This window comes from Cyprinus carpio, chromosome B4, assembly GCF_018340385.1.
Source record: "Cyprinus carpio isolate SPL01 chromosome B4, ASM1834038v1, whole genome shotgun sequence".
NCBI classification, from domain to species: domain Eukaryota; kingdom Metazoa; phylum Chordata; class Actinopteri; order Cypriniformes; family Cyprinidae; genus Cyprinus; species Cyprinus carpio.
Window position 1 is genome coordinate 35,095,567 of NC_056600.1, and position 20,780 is coordinate 35,116,346.

General features: G+C 39.7%; 1 protein-coding gene across 2 annotated transcripts; it reads right to left on the reverse strand.

The window, feature by feature from the left end:
* Positions 1–154: 154 nt before the first annotated feature.
* LOC109065335 (polyunsaturated fatty acid 5-lipoxygenase-like) lies at positions 155–19,989 on the reverse strand. Of its 2 annotated transcripts, XM_042722525.1 has the most exons (15): positions 19,708–19,989; positions 12,647–12,845; positions 12,480–12,552; positions 12,012–12,134; positions 11,715–11,815; positions 11,391–11,563; positions 10,912–11,058; positions 10,604–10,813; positions 9,419–9,505; positions 3,153–3,331; positions 2,890–3,014; positions 2,640–2,740; positions 2,380–2,550; positions 2,088–2,280; positions 155–1,117 (listed from the first exon to the last, which is right to left on the reverse strand). In XM_042722525.1, exons 1-14 carry the CDS (start codon positions 19,864–19,866, stop codon positions 2,101–2,103), a joined length of 2,028 nt encoding a protein of 675 aa, XP_042578459.1. In that variant the 5' UTR covers positions 19,867–19,989; the 3' UTR covers positions 155–1,117; positions 2,088–2,100. The 2 variants fall into 2 exon arrangements, with proteins under 2 accessions (XP_042578459.1, XP_042578458.1); XM_042722524.1 differs by lacking the exon at positions 155–1,117 and having other exon boundaries at positions 1,145–2,280; positions 19,708–19,986.
* Between the last annotated feature and the right edge of the window lie 791 nt (positions 19,990–20,780).

Sequence of the window (20,780 nt, forward strand, 5' to 3'; positions counted from 1 at the left end):
ATAAAATCCATTATAAATGAGGCATCCAGTGGGGACATAATTACTGATTATAATGACTTATACTGTCTTTTTACACGTTGCGTTGCGTATCGCGCTGCTTAAACATAAAACCATGTCTGCAATTGTGATCAGAGAAACAAGCCTACTCTACTGCTCAAAACTCATGTTTGAATCATCATTGGCAAATTATTTAAATATAAAAAACGTACTTACAGGCTGTGAGTCAGAAGCGTCAGGCTGTCCTTGTAAAGTTTAGAAACAGCCGTTGTGCCACAGAAGCATTGCAGGCTACTGGTTCAGGAAACAGTCCTCATCCTCCATAAAATGCGCAGCACACATCTGAATATTTGGATGGATTTTTGTGTTGTAAATAAAACTTAACCACTGATTTCTAGTTGCATCCTCTTTTGGAAGGCCAAACAATGTAGTTTCGGGGGGTGTAGTTTAGGTAGTTTAGGGGGATGTGGTTGACTCTTAACTTTTATAAAGAATATCTCTTTGGATTTGAGACTTTAGTCTTTGCAACTTTACAGATCTTCTTTATTCACCAAGAGCTTGTAACACTCCAAAGAGAAAGGAAAACTTGAAATCGCATCATATGACCCCTTTAAATTTTTAATGAACACGGCCAATACATATACATTAAAGTAATAGTAGATTATTGAATTGTGCAAGAGAATGTCAGGCAGTTCAACAAACTAGATTGGATTGGATGTATCTGTTTCTCTCTTAATCATGTATACTTAATAAAACTAATGTGCATCCTCAAGTCCCTCCATTGTTTCCTTTCCTAGTATCCTACAGTAGTTCCATCTTAGGATGCAAGAATGAAGAGATGTAAAAAATGAGAATGGAGATTGAAGGAAGATGTATCTAAAAATAGAAATATCCCTCCTCACTCAAGCATCATATATTATAGCGTCGATGCCAGAATAATATCTTATTCGTTTTACTGTTAGATTTCTTTCCAACCTCCAACCTCAGATGTCAAATCCTATTAGAAAATATCTGTTTTGTGTGGTATCCAAACCAGTAATATCTATCAACAGCAAGTCTTGTCTGGTCACCAAAGATGTTTTATCAGTCTTCTATCAGCCTGAGAATTTGACCAAGAAAGCTACAAGCAGAAAGCAGAAAACAAAAGTGATGGTAAAAAATGAGCAGAGTTGGTTTATTGAATAATCTCAGTTGCATGTGTTTCAATGCTCATACGATCAGTACAAATCCAACAAGTGTTATTATGTTATGAAACCCCACTAACATAAGATTAAACAACAATAGAAATGATAAAAATTATTATTAAAAAATATGTAATATGCAATATAAAAACATAAAATGACAAATGAAGAATAATAAAATGAGGAATAAATGATTAATGTAATAAAATGAAGATAACACTTTAGTTAATAGTGAGAATTGGTCCCTAAACCAGTTTCTTACTTGCATGCCTATTATTATCATATTGGCTTTTTAATAATAGTTATACAGCACATATTCTACATCCCAATACCTAAACTTAACTATCTTACTAACTATTAATAAGCAAACAAATTAGGAGTTTATTGTGTCAAAAGTCATTGTTAATGGTTTGTTAATAGCCAAAACTGGACCTTAAAATAAAGTGTGACCAAAATGAATACATGAATATATGATCAAATGATAACTACATTAACAATAAGTAATGATTATTAATTTTTTTTTTATAAAAATGAAATTGAATAAAATAATAATAAAAAAAACAGAAAAAATAAAACAGATGTTTACTGTCTTGAAGTAACACATCAACACACAAATGTTGCTGATGAGAATCCATAAATACATCACTTTTCAATTACTGTGAATGCTGACTGCACATTTATTTGTTTTTATTTTACTCTTTAATTTTTTGGAATAATTTGTATTATTATTTTTTTTCACCAGATTACCATTTTTTACTAATATTCTTACAATTACTATAGCAATTATTTTCTTTATGGAGTTATGTTGTGATGTGGATCCAAATAGCCCAGTTAAATCCGTTTCCGCCAAGCTTTTCTACATATTTTCTTCAGATGCTAAGCATATACTATATGCATATATATGTTTACCATAGATGCTCTCTCAGATGGCCACACTGTTAGGGATTCTGTCTGGAGACAGATACCAATAGGGCAGTTTCAGTTTTTCATTTCGGCTCTTGATGATGTTGGTCACTTCAAATAGTTTCTTGCGGAAAGTCTTAGTGGCTTCTATGACTGATTGCTCAGTGAAGTGCTTATCTGGATACACACCTAAAAACAGCTGGGGAGAAGATGTGGACAAAACACGGTTTACTTTGTTTCAGCAATTTTGTGGGAAGCAAGTATAGTCAAACTAGTTATGAATAATCGGTCATCAAACCTCTTCGTCCTGGTACTGACTGAGGGCCCAAACTGCTCCTAGATGCCAACTGGAACGTCTTCGGTCCGGCAGACTCTCCATGATATACTTCATATCCACCTGGCCCTTCTGTGTGGGAGGAGGCTTCCGCATGGTGCAGGGACTGTTGGGGATCCAGGAAAACCAGTCATACTGGAACGTAGGACAAGCACACACATATCAGCATATAGATAGTAACCCAGCCACAGTTTATATTCATCCAGAAAAGTGTCCAATCCCACCTGTCCAAAGTTGACAGCAGCATGTTGTGCTGAAGCTGTGAAAATCACAACAGTCAAGTACTCGACCAACTGCTCCCGGGTTTTCAGGGAATTTGGAAACTCTGTGAAATTTGGCAACATTTTAACCTCATGCATGCAATTAAAGGGGTCTTGTCTGCCATGTTATTACAATATCATACAAACATTCACACTTGCGTGCTTGCACACATATAAAGATACTTACATTTTAGTAAATTTACCCTGTACTCACCACATTCCTTGGGAGAATTCTTCAGACCAGAGAAACAAACATCTTGAACAAATGCCTGGATCTCCTCATCCTTCTGAACTGTCTCATCACTGCTGTAGTAGATCTTGACCACATCAGAAACAAAACTGGAGGAAGATCAAACTAAACGATGAATCAGCAAATTCCAAAATAAATTTGATGTTCAAATGCTTTACTAATTATTTCATTGTTATTAATTATCACCATTAGAGTTTGAACATCTGTAAATTTAATTTATCAACTACCTTTTCACTGCCTCCCAGACCATCATGCCATCATCTCTGTAGTAATAGTTGGGCAGATCTTCCTTCTTGTTCACTCCTCGAGCTTTCATGGCCTCAGGGAAGCACAGGGACTTGTAGGTTAAAGTTTTCATGGCCTTTTGAATCACTTCAACAATTCCAATTCCACCGGTACCATTAGCCTTTGAATTAGAAGGACAACAGTAAATTTTTTGTCTCAGATAACAATTTATAATTTTTTTTTTTAAGAAGTGCAGTGAATTTGAAAAAAAAAAAAGAATCCAGAGCCAAGAGCTAGCAGGTGTGGAGGAATAATCAATGCAACATAGAATTGCAGTACATTTATTAATAAATCTATATAAATAAAAGTTCCTGGAAGCACATCAAATCTTTCTGAGACTGAAAAAAAAAAAAACATACAGAAGTTATTCTGTAATAAAGAAATCCTATAACTACTACTGAACTTAGAATTCGAACATTATATTCATGTGTAATGGGATTTTGGAGGAATTATTAAGCATGTCAAATGTTTTTCTCTTGACTGTTAAAACTGTGAAGTTATGTTAACTCCATTACCCATAATGTTGTACTGCAACCATTTGTGATTTCCTGGTTTCTTCATCTCTGGTCAGTGCATTTGATTCACAAGATTTAGTATATAAGGAGGTAGGAACTATAGATTAGGAGGTTTTGTTCTCCCTGGGACTGTTTTAACTGGACTGGTTCCAGGTGTCCATCAGGTTCCTGCAGTAAAAACCCACCCAGACCATAGTTGCTCGCATCTGTACTGATGACTGTGGGCTTTGTAACATCATGGAGTGTTAGTAAGGGAGTTTCTGTAACTAGGTGTTTTACATTTTCAAAGGCCTCCTCAGCACATAGAGACTGTTTCATCTAGATATCACACTACAGATACTGTGTCTGTTCCCTGAACTAGCAAATACAAAAAAACCTCCAAACCAATTTGAGAATAACAATTTAATTGATGTTCAGCAAATAAAAAATTTATAAAATACAGAGAAACAAATGATAAAACTTGGCTTATTGAATATTAGGTCCCTTTCTATTAAGGGTTACTAATACTTGTCTACTAATACTGCATTCATGACCTCTAGACTGGACTATTGTAATGCACTGCTAGGTGGTTGTCCTGCATCCTCAATAAACAAGCTACAGGTAGTCCAAAATGCAGCGGCTACAGTCCTTACCAGGTCAAGAAAATATGATCATATTACCCCAATACTACAGTCTCTGCACTGGCTACCTATTAAGTTCCGTATCAGTTACAAAATATTATTACTTACTTATAAGGCCCTTAATGGTTTAGCTCCTGTGTACCTAACTAGTCTTCTACCACGCTACAACCCATCACGCTCCCTAAGGTCACAAAACGCTGGACTTTTGATAAGTACCTAGGATAGCAAAGTCCACTAAAGGAGGTAGAGCTTTTTCGCATTTGGCTCCTAAACTCTGGAATAGCCTTCCTGATAATGTTCGGGGTTCAGACACACTCTCTCTGTTTAAATCTAGATTAAAAACACACCTCTTTGGCCAAGCACTCAAATAATGCATCTCATAATTAATTTTGGACTGCAGTTATATCTGATCAAATGTGCATTATTATTCTTTATCTTGGGTTAAACTAATTAATTTTACTTGGCTGGAACAGCAGCTACGCTAATTATGTCTCTCTTTGTTTCTCTGTTTCTCCTGGGCATGGTCCAGTGGGATTTCCGTTGGTGAGGATTTTGTACAGCCGCCAGCTGGTCATCGCTGTCCACATTTGCCATATTTTGTAATTTAAATGTCCCTGCCTTGCAGGCATGGATTTTATCTGCTTGAACTGCTGGTTTCTCCCAGAGGTGGAAACAGTTGTATCAGTATCCCCAGCTGATGCTGGGACTGAGACTGTTTCATATGTTTCAGGGGCCCTTGAGTGTATGCGTATGTGTATGCCATTCTCTGGACATTGTAGCCCAAAAGGCAATGCAGCAGCTCCCTAGCCATATTGAATACATGATCAGGGACTTATAACTGGTTTATGCATTCATCTGTGCATCAGTCTTTATGATGACCATTAACAACAGAGGTTGTCATTTGAAAATGCTTCCTCCAAGTTGCACCTGCTGGTTAATGACAACAGATTGCAGTGACAGAATTCTCGATCAAGAAGATGCACTTGCTTTACATTTCAGTGTGGCATGTTGATAATGAAAAAGATGCATTCAGATCAGCATTTATAGACTTTCTGTGTCACAGTGTCTGGTTTGTGTATCCCTGGGTGTCCACTAGAGGTCTCACTTCCCCTTAGCGTCACCCCACCTCAGAACTACATTTCCCTTAGTCTTGTTTGTTTCATCACTGCTCATTGCACTCAGCTGTCCCTGGTCATTAATCATTGCACTCAGCCATTCCCCGTTAGTATTGTAATCACCTGTCTATAAATACCTGGTTTGTTGCACAAGATGGCCGCCAGCCCAGCACCACAGCACAAGATGGTTGACTCAACGCCTGAGTCTTCCGTCAAGGAGCCACCAGCTCGCCATCATAGAGGCCGCAGGAGGAGGAGACAGGCGTCAGCCGTTCCTCAAAGCCCGGAGGGGGGTTCCGAGCAGGCCGCTGCCGTCCAGGAGGACGTTCCCGAGCAGGCCGCTGCCGTCCAGGAGGACGTTCCCGAGCAGGCCGCTGCCGTCCAGGAGGACGTTCCCGAGCAGGCCGCTACCGTCCAGGAGGATGTTCCCAAGCAGGCCGCTGTCGTCCAGGTGGACGTGCCCAAGGTTCCCGAGGCGGTGCCTGATGCCGAAGCGGTGCCCGATGCTGTTCCGGAGGCCGAGGAGGGGCCCGATGCTGTTCCGGAGGCCGAGGCGGTGCCCGAGATGGTTCCGGAGGCCGAGGCGGTGTCTGAGGCGGTGCCCGATGTTGTTCCAGAGACCGAGGCGAGGTCCGATGCGGTGCCCGAGTTGGTTCTGGAGGTCGAGGCGGTGCCCGATGCCGTTCCCGATGCCGAGGCGGTGCCCGATGCCGTTCCGGAGGTCGAGATGGTTCCTGAGGCCGAGGCGGTGGCCGATGTTGTTCCAGAGGTCGAGATGGTTCCTGAGGCCGAGGCGGTGGCCGATGTTGTTCCAGAGACCGAGGCGGTGCCCGATGCCGAACCGGGGCCCGAGGCGGTTCCGGAGGCCGAGGCGGGGCCCGATGCTGTTCCGGAGGCCAAGGCGGTGCCCGAGATGGTTCCGGAGGCCGAGGCGGTTCCGGAGGCCGAGGCAGTTCCGGAGGCCAAGGCGGTGCCCGATGCGGTTCCGGAGGCCGAGGCAGTGCCCGATGCGCAGGCCGAGGTGATGCCCGTGTCCAGGGCCGTTCCCGAGGCGGTGTCCTTGTCCAATGCCGTTCCTGAGGCCGCTCCCGAGGCGGTGCCCGAGCCCAAGGTCGTGCCCGAGGCGGTGCCCGAACCCGAGGTCGTTCCCGAGGCGATACCCGTGTCCAAGGCCGTTCCTGAGGCGGTGCCCTTGTCCAAAGCCGTTCCTGAGGCGGTGTCCAATGCCGTGACCTGGCCATCGCCACAGTCTGCTCCTCACTGGCTCCCCGAATGGCAGGTTCCGTTCGGGCCACTCAAATGGCGAATTCCTCCCTGGCCATCTGCACAACGAGAATGGACTGATCCACCGTGGCCACCTGAACTGCCTGGCCCCTCGTGGTCCCCTGAACTTTCGGGTCCACCGTGGCCACCTGAACTGCCTGGTTCCTCGTGGTCCCCTGAACTTTCGGGTCCACCATGGCCCCCTGATCTGACCGAGCCACCTGGGCTGCCAGGGGAGCCATTGCTGCCGGTCCCAGTTCCCCTACACGGGCCTGGCCCGCCATCCCTCCCCCTGCTCTGCCTCCACCAGTCCACCTCCCTCCTGGTCTCGTTGTTTTGTTTTTTGGTGTTTTGTTCTGGGGAGCATCTGGAAGCTGCTCCTTAGAGGGGGGGTAGTGTCACAGTGTCTGGTTTGTGTATCCCTGGGTGTCCACTAGAGGTCTCACTTCCCCTTAGCGTCACCCCACCTCAGAACTACATTTCCCTTAGTCTTGTTTGTTTCATCACTGCTCATTGCACTCAGCTGTCCCTGGTCATTAATCATTGCACTCAGCCATTCCCCGTTAGTATTGTAATCACCTGTCTATAAATACCTGGTTTGTTTCTGTCTGTGTTACGGAGTCCTTGTTGTATGTCACCTTCTAGTTCGTGTTTCCTGGCCTGAGTTATGTTTCTTGTTTTGGACGGATTACCTGGATGTTGACCTTTGCCTGGATGTTTTCTGATTTTGGATTGCCTCAATAAACATACTGCACTTGGATCTACCTTTTTGTGTGCGTGTCGTGACATTCTGAATTCTACTGGGATTAGACACGTGTCAGGATCAACTCATTGTCAAAATCATACTCTAGATTTAATACTGTCACATGGAATTGATGTTAATTGTGTTGAAATTGTGTTCACTGTTATGCTGATGATACTCAGCTTTATATTTCTTTGCAGCCTGACAAAACATACCAATTTGCAAAACTAACTGGATGACTAGTAATTTTCTACTGTTAAATTCTGAAAAAAAAACAAAAAAAAACAGAGGTGTTAATTATCTGTCCAAAAACCTCCGTATGTAATAACCCAGAATGCTGTCTAAGACTTGATGGCTGCTCTGTCAATTCTTTGTCATCAGTTAGGAACCTAGGTGTGCTATTTGATAGCAATCTTTTCTCGAAAGCCACATTTCTAGCGTTTGTAAAACTTTTTCCATCTCAAAATATATCTAAATTATGACCTATGCTCTCAATGTCAAATGCACAAACATTAATTCCTGCATTCATGACCTCAAGGTTAGATTATTGTAATGCTTTATTGGGTGGTTGCACTTAATGCGCTTAATAAATAAACTTCAGTTAGTCCAAAATGCAGCAGCTAGAGTTCTTACTAGAACCAGGAAGTATGACCATATTCTGCTTTTGTTTTGTCTCTTACATTAGGGTGGGATTTTTTGCAGTACATTCGCAAGACAGACGTTAGTGCTGTTATGTACTAAAGCTTTGCAAACAAAACATATCATTCAAAATCATAAATAACTATAAAAGTGAAGATAGCAATGTTATGCATTTTGCTGCCTTCTCCTGTGCCATCGTTACTAAGCAACGGGGTAAACAGCTGTTGGCTTGATGAGGCAAACGAACTGCAGTTCTGACCCAAATAAAATAATATGAACGCAGTCCAGTGGGGGCGGAGGGGGGGAGAAACTGAACTCAGATTCAGACTAGGTGTGAATGAACCCTGAGTGTGAAGTCATGCACTAACTGAAGCCCTTCAGATAGCTTTCGTTCTTGAATCTCAATCACAAACCTGTTGTAAATATATTTTTATTTTTGGCATCACCAAAGTGTTCATTAACTTGGAGGCAAGGAAAATATTTCTCAGCCATTTCACCTGGCTTTTGAGCCCTCAAGTGAAATTGTGCATGTTTTTGAATAATGTTAGCTTTATGTACATAAATAAGTTACTATATATTATCACTATTTTAGCTTATTGCAAAAGTTCACAATATCAGTATAACTGTATTGTGGCTAAAGTATCATAATAATATTGTATTGTGGATTTTCTGGTGATTTCAACCCCTCATAACCCCTCAACACACACTTTTTTTAGGACACACATACAACCCACAGTCTGACATCCATACCATCACACCCATAATTATACCCACATAGTTTAGCCAGTTGGCTTTAGAATACAGCAAAAACAGAAAACAACGCGAGCATTTGCTTTTTTTTTTAGGCCTAACCTGAGAAAATTGCAACATCTAGTACATTTATTACAAATTTTAATTTTGAAGCCTTGCCAATAGAATGAAATCCTATTAGCAAAGAGTTCATCCTTTTAATTGTTAAATGGCACTGGGATTAAAAATTGCCATTTTAATGGGTTTCAGTGGTCCTGACTGTAGCTATTTTGTGTACCTAGAGTAAAATAATATAGAAAAATAAAGGACATACAGGTGAAATATAAAAATTCTAATAAAAAATATGCACTTGTGTGCAAATGTATGCAGTTGGCATTAACACAGGCAAAATTACCAAAAAAGAAAAAACCAGAAAAACAGAAAAATACCCATAAGGACAGCCAAGCTTAAATAAAGACAGCTTAAACCTAGTTGCATCTTCAGACCTTGAAGTCAGGTGAACGAAGCAGAGATGCAAAAGTTGTAGTTCCTTTCAAGGCACTGTTTATGCAGGGTTAAAGATACCTTTTCAAAGAGCCCAGATTTACAGATGAGTTTTTCACGAGCTGCTGTGTTGATGGCAATGGTGAAACGGACATGAGGTATCAGCAACTGTAAGAAGAAAACTAAATGGGTTAAAGGATTAGTTCACTTCCAGAATAAAAATTTCCAGATAATTTACTCACACCCATGTAATCCAAGATGTTCATGGCTTTCTTTCTTCAGTCGAAAAGTAAATTAGGTTTTTGAGGAAAACATTCTAAGATTTTTCTCCATATAGCGGACTTCAATGGTGCTCAATGGATTGAAGGTAAAAAATTCAATTAAATTTATATACTTTCTAACTACAAAGGATCACCTTGAACCAACTCGTCCTCACGCATTACGTAATCACATTGGAAAGGTCACGTGTGACGTAGGCGGAAGTTCCAACCCAGTGTTTACAAAGTGAATGTGTGAAGAAGATCAAACAGCCTTTACAAAAAAAGTAAAACAATGATGTCATGATTTTGAAAATGAGAAGATGAGATGTGTTTTCCGCCATATCCTACATTTTTGAACCAAAGTACAAAGACGAAGAGTTAACCGCAAGTGATGTTTTCAATATGATTACGTAATGTGCGAAGTAAGTAATGCGCGAGCAGAGTTACAGCAAGATGAGCATGGGGTTAAAAAGTATATGAATTTCATTTATTTTTGGAATTTTGTCTGAGATTATGAAGAGCTCTTTGAAGCTGCATTGAAACTGCATTTTTAACCTTTAATCCATTGAAGACCTCTATATGGAGAAAAATCCTGGAACGTTTTCTTCAAAAACCTTAATTTCTTTTTGACTGAAGAAAGACATGAACATCTTATAAATGATAGAGAAATTATTCTGGAAGTGTACTAATTCTTTTAGACATGCTTTCTCTGGACATTTTAATAATGGTGCATTCACAAACTTAGTAAATCATGTTGTGTGATTCACTTAAAAACTCGCCTCCCATAAATTGTGTATGAAATAAAAAATTCCAACAAATGCATACATAATAAGGGTAGTCACCAAATTAATTGCATCCTTGCCCTTTTGTCACTAATGTTTCACTGCATCTCTTTGGTAAACACTGACAGTATTTTTTCACGTCAAAAGAGGGTTTGCGCTGGTGCGAGGTGTTAGTAAATCTGCCCCTAAATCTCATAGCAATGAAAGCGTTAAAAGATGGCTACCTTGAATACGGGATGGACTGCAGCGAGCTGTCTGTACATGGCGATGGCAAAAACCTCCGATATCAGATGTGTCCTGAGAAGGTGTGTGACCAGCTGGTGTACATTGAAGTCAGCGTATTTCACCCACATCTTGGCCAGCATCCAGTCGTACTGATTATCGCTTGGGAGAAAGACTGTGTTCCCCACTCCTACAGTGGTCTGACGACTGAGCTGTTTCAGATAGCAAAATAAGCCCAAAATGAGTATTTGATAAAAACTCAAACTCTTTATTTTTAAGTAATGTTTTACTAAATGATTTCTACAGGCACCTGAATAGCAATTGGTAGGATTTCATTCTGGCTGTTCTTGTACAGCAGGCAGAAGGGAGCAGCCAAATACTGCTTGGTATCTGGGTCTGTGGCATTGGCTTGTACTCCCTCCATTATTGCATAGTCTGCTATGTAGATGTTTCCTGCCTGTAACAGAGAGGTATTGAGTATTGGAGCCATAGAGTGACACTGGACATTTTTTTATTCCAGTCTATATAACTCATTCACATCCAGAATTTACCACTGCGACAGCTTTCTTTTTGGTGCATCATCAAACCCCCCAAATTTATCCATGTTTAAAACTTCACTCAAAATGCATCTTTCAGGAATGCTTTTAATTTGCGATTATGTTGTGCACTATAAGTTTTATTGTACCATTTTTATGAATATTTCTAACTCATGTAAAGTGTCTCCGAGCACCCTGATAAGCGGTGTATAAAAATATTTTATTTTATTAGTGTGGTGTAATTTTTTCTGACTTTTAATTCCTCTTGTAGTGTAAGACCTCTATCCAGGGACCCCTCCACCATCTCCTGTGTGACTGCAAACTTGTCTGGAAGATTCATGCACTTGCTGATCATCACCGGATTGGAGCCATTCAAAAACTGATAGCCAAAGAAGTAATCCTTATTCCAGTTCTGCATCACATACTCTGTCAAAGAGAATAATAAAGTCAGCTGCCAGTGAGTTTAGGAGTATGCAAACGATGTTTGTCTAAGTCTGTTAATTTTTGCATTCTCACAATAATTTTTACTCAGTCAGTGGACAGATTGTGTAAATAAAAGAAAAGAAACATTTCAAACCTGACTCAGAGTTCTTGATTTTCACAAATATTTTTTCAAAATCTGCAATATCTTTCCAAGAGGACAACTGCAAAAATTTATTAAGTCCAAGATTCTTAATCCTGAAAGAGAAGATGATCATGGAAAATTACAGCTGAATGCTCTCAATCAGATTTTCAGTGTCTGGTTTAATTTAAGCTCACGCTTATTTCTCCATTTATTTTGAGATATTTCCTAGCAAGAGTTGAACGGTGTCAGAGGAAATCTATAACATGCATACTTGTTGGAGAGGCATGCAAAAGTATGAACACAACCTACGCTGTAATGTAATTCAAAGAGAAGTCCACAGATTTTGCAGCTTCGAACCGAATGTCCAAAGGAAGTTCAGTGTTTGAATTGGCGTCGAGGCTCATGGGGAAACCAGGGCGCCACTCCTTCCACCTTCAAGAAACCGCAAAATTAATCTTTCAGTTATTTGGATTGAGAATTATTTTAAATTGAAATTGAAATTTAATTTAATTTAGAATTATTTTAGGTGATATGAATTTTTTTTTGTCTGGTTCCATGTGCCTTGGTATTATCCAACCAACTGAAAAATCTTCAGTGAAATCCATTCTGTCCCTAAGCAATGCTTTTTTGAACAAAGATGTGTTCCTCCACTAGGTTTTTTACTTGTTTCTTTTACTTGCTTGGTGTAACAAACTTGCAAGCTGAAAAACACTTTCACCTTCATATGACTGAATATCTGTTGAATATTTACACGGGATTGTAACTGTTGCATCAAACCTGTACAGCAGTTGTCTTGAGTCCAGTTCCATGCGCCTGTACTCTTTCATATTATCATCCTGAGGCAATCGATCTAAACGAACATGAGTATATATACACATTAACAAGAGTATTTATGACATGCTTCATTCAGGACTGGATAGTGAACAGATTGAAATAGGCCTAACCCTTGCCATCTCGAAGAACCACTTCCTGTTCCTTGTCTATCCAGCGATAACAGGGGAACTCGAAGGAGTCTCCGGAGGGTGTCGTCACACTGATGCATTTGCAGTACCAATGATCATTGAACAAGATTTTCTCCTTCCCAAGTTTCACCAGCACTATGTCTCCAAGGACCTCCTTCACTCTGATGTCAACAGATACCACCTTTAACGACAACTTCTGTTAGCCATAACTGAATCATACAGCTTGTGTGCAAAAATTATCACTGGATCTGTCATATAATATCGTTTTTTTCTTTATGAAACATGTATTTTCCACGAACATCCTTTTTAAATTTGATTATATGACATAATGCTGTGAAAAAAAAGTGGATAAATGAGGATAAGTTTCTCAATTTTTGTGAGGAAACAAAAGTGTTTTATGACAATTAAATCAGAGTGATGTACATAATGTGGGGTATGGGCAAGGTGGTCCTTAGGGCCGTGCAACCACACCAGATAATAATGTAAATTTCAAGCATTATTAAAGACAAATAAAAACTTTAAATTCGTTTTAAAACAATTTAAAAAGTTACTACAAATAAACAAGTTAGCAATTACACAAATTCAACTGAACAAATTATTTATGATTGAAATAAACAGAGTTTTAAGATTGTCAGGTTTTCAGGTAGAGAAATTGTAATAAAAATACAATACAAATATAGTTACAGAATTGATTCAGGCAAGAACAGTGAGTCAACTTTCTGTCTTTTGTTTGATTAATGTCATTATAGAGATGGCAGCAGGAATATTTGGCTGCTGTCACTTTAGGAGTTGCAGAGATCCAGTATACTGTTACACATGCATTTTCTTTCTCAACTGTTTACGTTCATTTAAGACATAACTGACATTTAACAAGGACATTTTTACATATTTTTGTGTGTATTTGTCATTTCAAATGCAAAAAGACACGTAAGAGGACACAGTATCATGCACTATACAGTATGTGTGCCGCAGTGAAAACAGTCTTCTTGCACTTGAATGGTTTAAAGTCATATTAAAGGACTGATAAGCAGAATCAAAATCATGGTTTATCTGTCTTGTGCGCTCCTCAAATGAGAGTCACACTCATGGTCCTCGCATTATTATTACTACATTCAAACCTGAACACAGAAAGCACTTTGTTACACAAAACATAAAAATTCTATAAAAATGTAACACAAATTAACAGGAATGCTTTATCAGAGCTTAATCCTTCTGGGTCTGATCTGATTTTAACCTCTTATTTCAGTCTTCTGACTCATTTTGGCTACATGGTTATAGCCATACCAATTCATTTGAGTATGTATAATTCTGTATGTGTGTGTCTGTGTGTGTGTAAGGAAGTGTGTGTGAGTCGATGTATCCGTTTTACACTCTTGATGTTTCAGAGTGTAACCCCTTCCTTGCTGTCCACTTTTTTACTGCATTGTAGTTGAATTATTGATTTTATTTTACATAGCTGCAGTGTTACAGTCACACCAGTTCATAGGTGTGTGTGTGTGTGAGTGTGTGTGTGAGTGTGTGTGTGTGTGTGAGTTGGTGTGTTGATTTTGCACTCAAGATGTTTTAGAGTTTCACCCCTACATTGCTGTGCAATTTTTTTCTGCATTGTGGGGGATTGAAAGATTGTACACATAAAAATTTTATTATTTAATGTATTTTCGATTCCCATTCATTTCCTATGGTCAGTCATTTTTGACCGAAGACCATGAGTGTCACTTTTTTTTTATGACCACTTAGCTTTTTCGAATCATGCCCTCAATTTATTTGTGTGTTCACATACCAAGTGTCATAAAAGTCACCAGTTTCATACCATTCTGGTGAAGCTACGATTTTAAAAAATTCTAAATGTTTCAGCTTTGTAGTAAGTTTGTTTCATTCATCTAGTTTGACTGCACTGACAAAGAGGGTTGAGCTTAACCATTCAAATGAATTGTGTGCATGCATTTTAGACACTCAGCACTGCTGAGTGCTCTGGTAATATCAATGGTATGACCCATTTCAGGAGCTGTCAAAATTACAATTTGAAGGTGACATATTATGCCCCTTTTTACATCATGTTATATAAATCTCTGGTGTCCCCAGAATGTGTCTGTAAAGTTTCAGCTCAAAATACTGCACAGATCATTTATTATATCATTTTGAAAATGCCTATTTTGAGTGGAAGCAGAAACACGCTGTTTTTTGTGCCTGTCTCTTTAAGACCCCCCTAGCGACTTTTTTCCAAAAAAGCGACTAGCAACAAATCTAGCGACTTCTTGGAAAAACAGCTTCCGGCTTCACTACCGTTTGGACATTCTTGCTTACTGCTCTGTGCTTTGCCTCTTATTTCTGTACTTTTCTCTGATTTTTCTAAGATTTTAACTTCAGCAGATCAGCACAGAGCTCAAACAACATATTTTTGGCACAAACACTAAAACTAAAAACTCTTTGGGACTGGAATAATACTACAAAAAGAAGACTTTGCCTCTCACTGCCAGCAGCTTACATTACGGAGACAGGAAAACAACTGCCTACATTCAAACAGAAGAGAGAGAAACTGCCTCCTGTTGGATCTACTTGTTGCATGAACTGCTGCAAACTTCTACAAAGGATTGTGGTTCTTGAAACAAAGTTACTTGCTGGACTTCCAAAACAGGCGGAACACTAAGGAGACCGTCGTCATGGACCCTCTCAGCATACAGCCGTTGAGTCCCATGAATCTTCTGAATCTCAACAGTTTATACCAAGTGTAGAAGAACAAGCCGAAACTGATCGCCACACTAATTGATGGCACAAACAAGGAGCAAGACCCAAAGGAACACGAGACATCAGATTGTCACGAGTTTCTCGTATTGCTGCTGTAGCATCCTCTACCCCAGATTCGAGTATGACAAGACTTGTGAATACTGGTATTTTACCACCCCCTATACATCTTGAGAACAGATTTGAAGCATTAATGAATGTGGGTGAGGAATCCCCAAATGTGATTAAACATGGATCGGATCGGCCAGCAGCTAACACTGCTACTAACAGGCGCTCGAGGTCGAGCAGACAACGACATTCAGCTCAGAGCGCAGTCGAGCCCAGGACTCTGATAGTGGGTGACTCTATTATCAGAAACATTAGTAGCAGAAATACAACAACATGCTGCCTTCCCCAAGCAACGGTCTCTGATGTGAACAAGGAACTTCAGAACATTCTGATGAAGCACAAGACTGCAAATCGAATCATCATCCATGTGGGGAAGAATGATATTCGGAAAGAGCAGTCAGAACTCCTTAAGAAGGACTTCAGTGAACTCTCTGAAACACTTCAAAGACTCAAAGTTCAATCGTTCATCAGTGGACTACTTCCAGCAAGGGGAACAAATATGTTTTCACGGTTGCTTTGGCTGAACACATGGCTACAAAGATCGTGCAATATAAAATGAGTGAATTTCATCGACAACCTCAATCTTTTCTGAGGCCATAGACAACTGTTTAAACCGGATGGCCTCCACCCTAACAAACTTGGTGCTAGAGTGTTAAGGACAATATCTACTTATCCCTACGTCATCCTTCAGCAGTGTGTGTCAATCCCTTCAGCACACACACACCTGGTCAGAGTCATCATGTGGTTGACACATACCACAAGGACACTGATAACATGACGCAGCCACAACAAGCACTGCTCATGGACGCTGATCCGGCTGAGCCCTGGCCACAGAGCTCCTCACAGACAGACTGTGATGTATCAAAACAACTCCAAGACTCAGCACCCAAGGACGACTTTCTGGAAAACAGCCAGGGAAGCCAAGACAACATATCACAGTCACCAGAAACACCAGAGACACAGCCCATCTCACCAGACACATTATCCCTCTCTCCAGCATCTCCACTCCTATGCTTCTCACAGAAAATGGAGGAACTGTTGTATGCTGGGACCAAACTCTCCCACTCTTTTGCTGCAAGCCCGCAGATATCAACAAAAAAAGGCGGGCCCCCCAACCACTAAAGCCTGTGGGCCCTGCTCCTGTGAGAGCTCTCCGACCGCTGCCACAATGCCAGGGCCCAAACCCTCCATCTGCTGAAGGTGAACCAAAAACAACTGATAGCAGCTCTCAGTGATATGTGTCGGATCCCCGCTATAATATCAGCAACATTCACAAATGTTTACAGAACAAGCGGGAACCCAGTGTGCCTGTAGCTTTCTCTATTTCTGTTATCATGTGATAGAAAGTCTAAGGCCTTTTCAAGCCAAAGGGCTAACTTATCTAATCTATGGCCTATAATGCATCACACAAAGATTGCTGTAAAGACACAAAGCACTGCCATCAAGTTAGCATTTTTAAACATTCGGTCACTTAAAAATAAATAATTTCTAATTAATGACTTAATAACCACAAACAATCTGGATTTTATGTTTCTAAACGAAACATAGCTAGAAGACAGCTGTAGTCCAACAGTCCTCAATGAAGCGGCCCCTCCTAACCTTACTTTCATGAGTGTGTTCAGGACTGTTAGGAGAGGTGGAGGTGTAGCTGCTCTATTTAAAGATGTCTACCAATGCAAGCAAGTGTCATTTGGTCAGTACTTGCCTTTTGAATATCTAGGGATTGTGCTGAAAGGTGCTCCATGCATTCTGTTTATCATTATTTACAGGCCTCCAAAATACTCTCCAGCCTTTGTTGAAGAGGTCACAGAGATACTATGTCTATTTTTGAAGCAATTGATAGCAACATTTTGGAAGAAATAGTGCAGCATCTAAAATCGTCAACCTGCTATCTTGACACACTACCCACATCTTTTTTCAAAAGGGTGCTTATCTGTTTAGAAACAGATCTTTTAGAAGTGTTGAATGCCTCACTTCTTTCTGGCACATTTCCAAACTCCCTGAAAACTGCAGTTGTTAAGCCCCTCCTGAAAAAGGGCAATCTTGATAACACCATTTTGAGCAATTATAGACCAATATCTAATCTTCCTTTTATAGGCAAAATTATAGAAAAGGTAGTTTTTAATCAGCTGAACAAAAACTTAAACTCAAATGGATACCTGTACAATTTTCAAGTTTCAGAATACATCACAGCACAGAGACAGCACTCATTAATATAATAAATGATATTCACTTAAATTCTGACTCTGGCAAAATATCAGTGCTGGTATTGCTAGATCTCAGTACTGCGTTTGACACTGTTGATCATAACATACTACTAGAGAGACTGGAAAACTGGGTCGGGCTTTCTGGGATGGTACTCAAATGGTTCAGGTCATACTTAGAAGGGAGAGGTTATTATGTGAGTGTAGGAGAGCATAAGTCTAAGTGGACGTCCATGAAATGCGGGAGTCTCACAAGGCTCAATTCTTGCACCGCTCTTGTTTAGCCTGTATATGCTCCCACTAAGTCAAATAATGAGAAAGAACCAAACTGCCTATCACAGCTATGCTGATGATACCCAGATTTACCTAGCCTTATCTCCAAATGACTACAGCCCCATTGACTCCCCCTGCCAATGTATTGATGAAATTAATAGTTGGATGTGCCAGAACTTTCTTCAGTTAAACAAGAAAAAGACAGTAGTCATTGCATTTGGAAACAAAGATGAAGTTTTCAAGGTGAATGCATACCTTGATTCTAGGGGTTTAAACAACTAAAAATCAAGTCAGCAATCTTGGTGTGATTCTGGAGACAGACCTTAGTTTCAGTAGTTATGTCGAAGCAGTAACTAAATCAGCATACTATCATCTAAAAAACATTGCAAGAATTAGATGTCTTGTTTCCAGTCAAGACTTAGAGAAACTTGTTCATGCCTTTATCACCAGCAGGGTGGACTATTGTAATGGTCTCCTCACCGGCCTTCCCAAAAAGACCATTAGACAGCTGCAGCTCATCCATAACGCTGCTGCCAGGATTCTGACTAGAACCAGAAAATCTGAGCATATCACACCAGTCCTCAGGTCCTTACACTGGCTTCCAGTTACATTTAGGATTGATTTTAAAGTACTTTTACTCGTTTATAAATCACTCAATGATCTAGGACCGAAATACACTGCAGATATGTTCACTGAATATAAACAGAGCACTCAGATCATTAGGATCGAGTCAGTTAGAAATACCAAGGGTTCACACAAAACAAGGGGAGTCAGCTTTTAGTTATTATGCCACCCGCAGTTGGAATCAGCTTCCAGAAGAGATCAGATGTGCTAAAACATTAGCCACTTTTAAATCTAGAGTCAAAATTAATCTGTTTAGTTGTGCATTTATTGAATGAGCACTGCGCAATGTCCGAACTGATTGTATTTTACTGTATTTTATGTATTCCCTGTATTTTATGTAAAATCATTTTCTATTTTTAACTGTTTTAAATTCATTTTAAATCAATGTTTCAATAATTTTCAAAGTTTTTAAATTCCTTGTTTTACTTTGTTATTATTAAAAAATTTCTTTCATGATTATTTTACTTTTTTTATGTAAAGCACTTTGAATTACCATTGTGTATGAAATGTGCTATATAAATAAACTTGCCTTGCCTTTAAAATCAGAGCATAGATTTCTTACATTCAACTTAAATACTGAAACATTAACATTACTGTTTCAAAACAGCAATGCCAGTGATTGACTGTCAAAGCACGGTTTGAATGCCCCGCCCCTCAGATCAGTTGGATGTTTTGATTGGTTTTGACCCCTGAGTCAGACCTGTGTGTGATTGCCTGCAGCGCAGGGCTCCACCTAATAGTTTGAAAAGTGCCTGTCAAACGCCGGCTCACCCTGTTTCTCCATCAACACCTTTTTGTACTTTGTACTTTTGGTGAAAAATCAATGTAGTGAAGTTGAAAACTTTATTTTTTATTAACTCAAGTAAAAGTACAACATTTGAATTAAACTCTAGAAAGTAGGAAAATGTAAAAATGCACTCAAGTGCTGTAGCCAAAGTATTTGTAATGAGTTATTGTCCACCACTGACAGTAAATAAATGAAATAATTTCAAGCTGTACTATTTAATGTGTTATATTTCATTCATTTAATACATGGCACCGCAGTTTCCATTGAGTTTGACTTGAAATTGTAAGGGAAAGATCAATTCCTACCGATCCTCTTGCAAAATGGTCCACAACAGATTTGTCCACTAGAGTTCGGTCACTGCTTCTCTCCGTGCCCACCAGAGTCAAATATATATCATTAACTGTCTCAGCAAACTCCTGTTTGCCAGTAGTGACAGACACCGTGTACGTGAACATCCTGCTCATATGAAAGGACAAGTACTGTATAACAGACTCTGCTTTTTCACTGCTGTTTTAGGGGTGTGGTCTATCAATGTAACTTGTGATGATATCTGTGTGTTCTTTGACTAGAGGTCAAAGCACCAACAATGTACAATTATTTAATCAATTCCTTCATATTTATATTTTCTTTAAAATGTTCTACATTCTAAAGCCTGATTTAGACAGAGGATATGAACATGTAAATTTAACATTCACTCTCTTTGTTCTAATTTGAAGGGCTCTGATAACACATTATTTTTGGAAATAAAAGACTTATTATAAGAAGGGGTCATGGCAGGAGAAATCAAATTAGCCTTGATCTTTTGGCATATAAGCGGTCTTTGTACCATTAAAACATCCTGCAAATTTCATAATTTAAAACATCCTCCTCATAAACAAAGCATTTATTTAATCAAGTTCCAAAAATTGCTCGTTTGGATATGAGGTGCATAATACAGAGCAAGACAGGCACTGGTGTTCAGTTGCTTAACGACTGACACTTGATCACGCTGAATGTGAGTGTTGCATCAAAAGCAAATAGAAATTACAATCACTGCCATTATCTTGTCTACAGTGGATACGGTACACAGATGGGCATTCACTTTCTGACAGTCCACACGCTTGCGTCTGTCGTCAGGACAAATAGAGTGAAAGATCGCATCTGAAGGATCCAAGCATAAGGAACAAGTGAATAGTTTGTTTTTATTGGCAAAAGACTCTCATGCAATAGTGAGGGGGGCGTTGATACTGTTTCCTATGCAATGGTGTTAGCCAATCATAACTGTGGCCGATTCCTGACAAGTCTTAAAGGACCCGCCCCTTGAAACAGCTTGTATTACAGAGAGGGTCAGAATGGGGTTTGAAAAAAAAAAAAAAAAAAAATACTGCAAAAACTATAT

Excerpts from the sequence above, each read along its gene's own strand:
- LOC109065335 (XM_042722525.1), bottom strand. The coding sequence starts at position 19,866 with ATGAGCAGGATGTTCACGTACACGGTGTCTGTCACTACTGGCAAACAG. Across the intron at positions 9,506-10,603 it reads CAGTCCATCCCGTATTCAAG|TTGCTGATACCTCATGTCCG; the intron begins GTAGCCATCTTT and ends TTCTTCTTACAG. Across the intron at positions 3,015-3,152 it reads GTCTGGGAGGCAGTGAAAAG|TTTTGTTTCTGATGTGGTCA; the intron begins GTAGTTGATAAA and ends ATCTTCCTCCAG.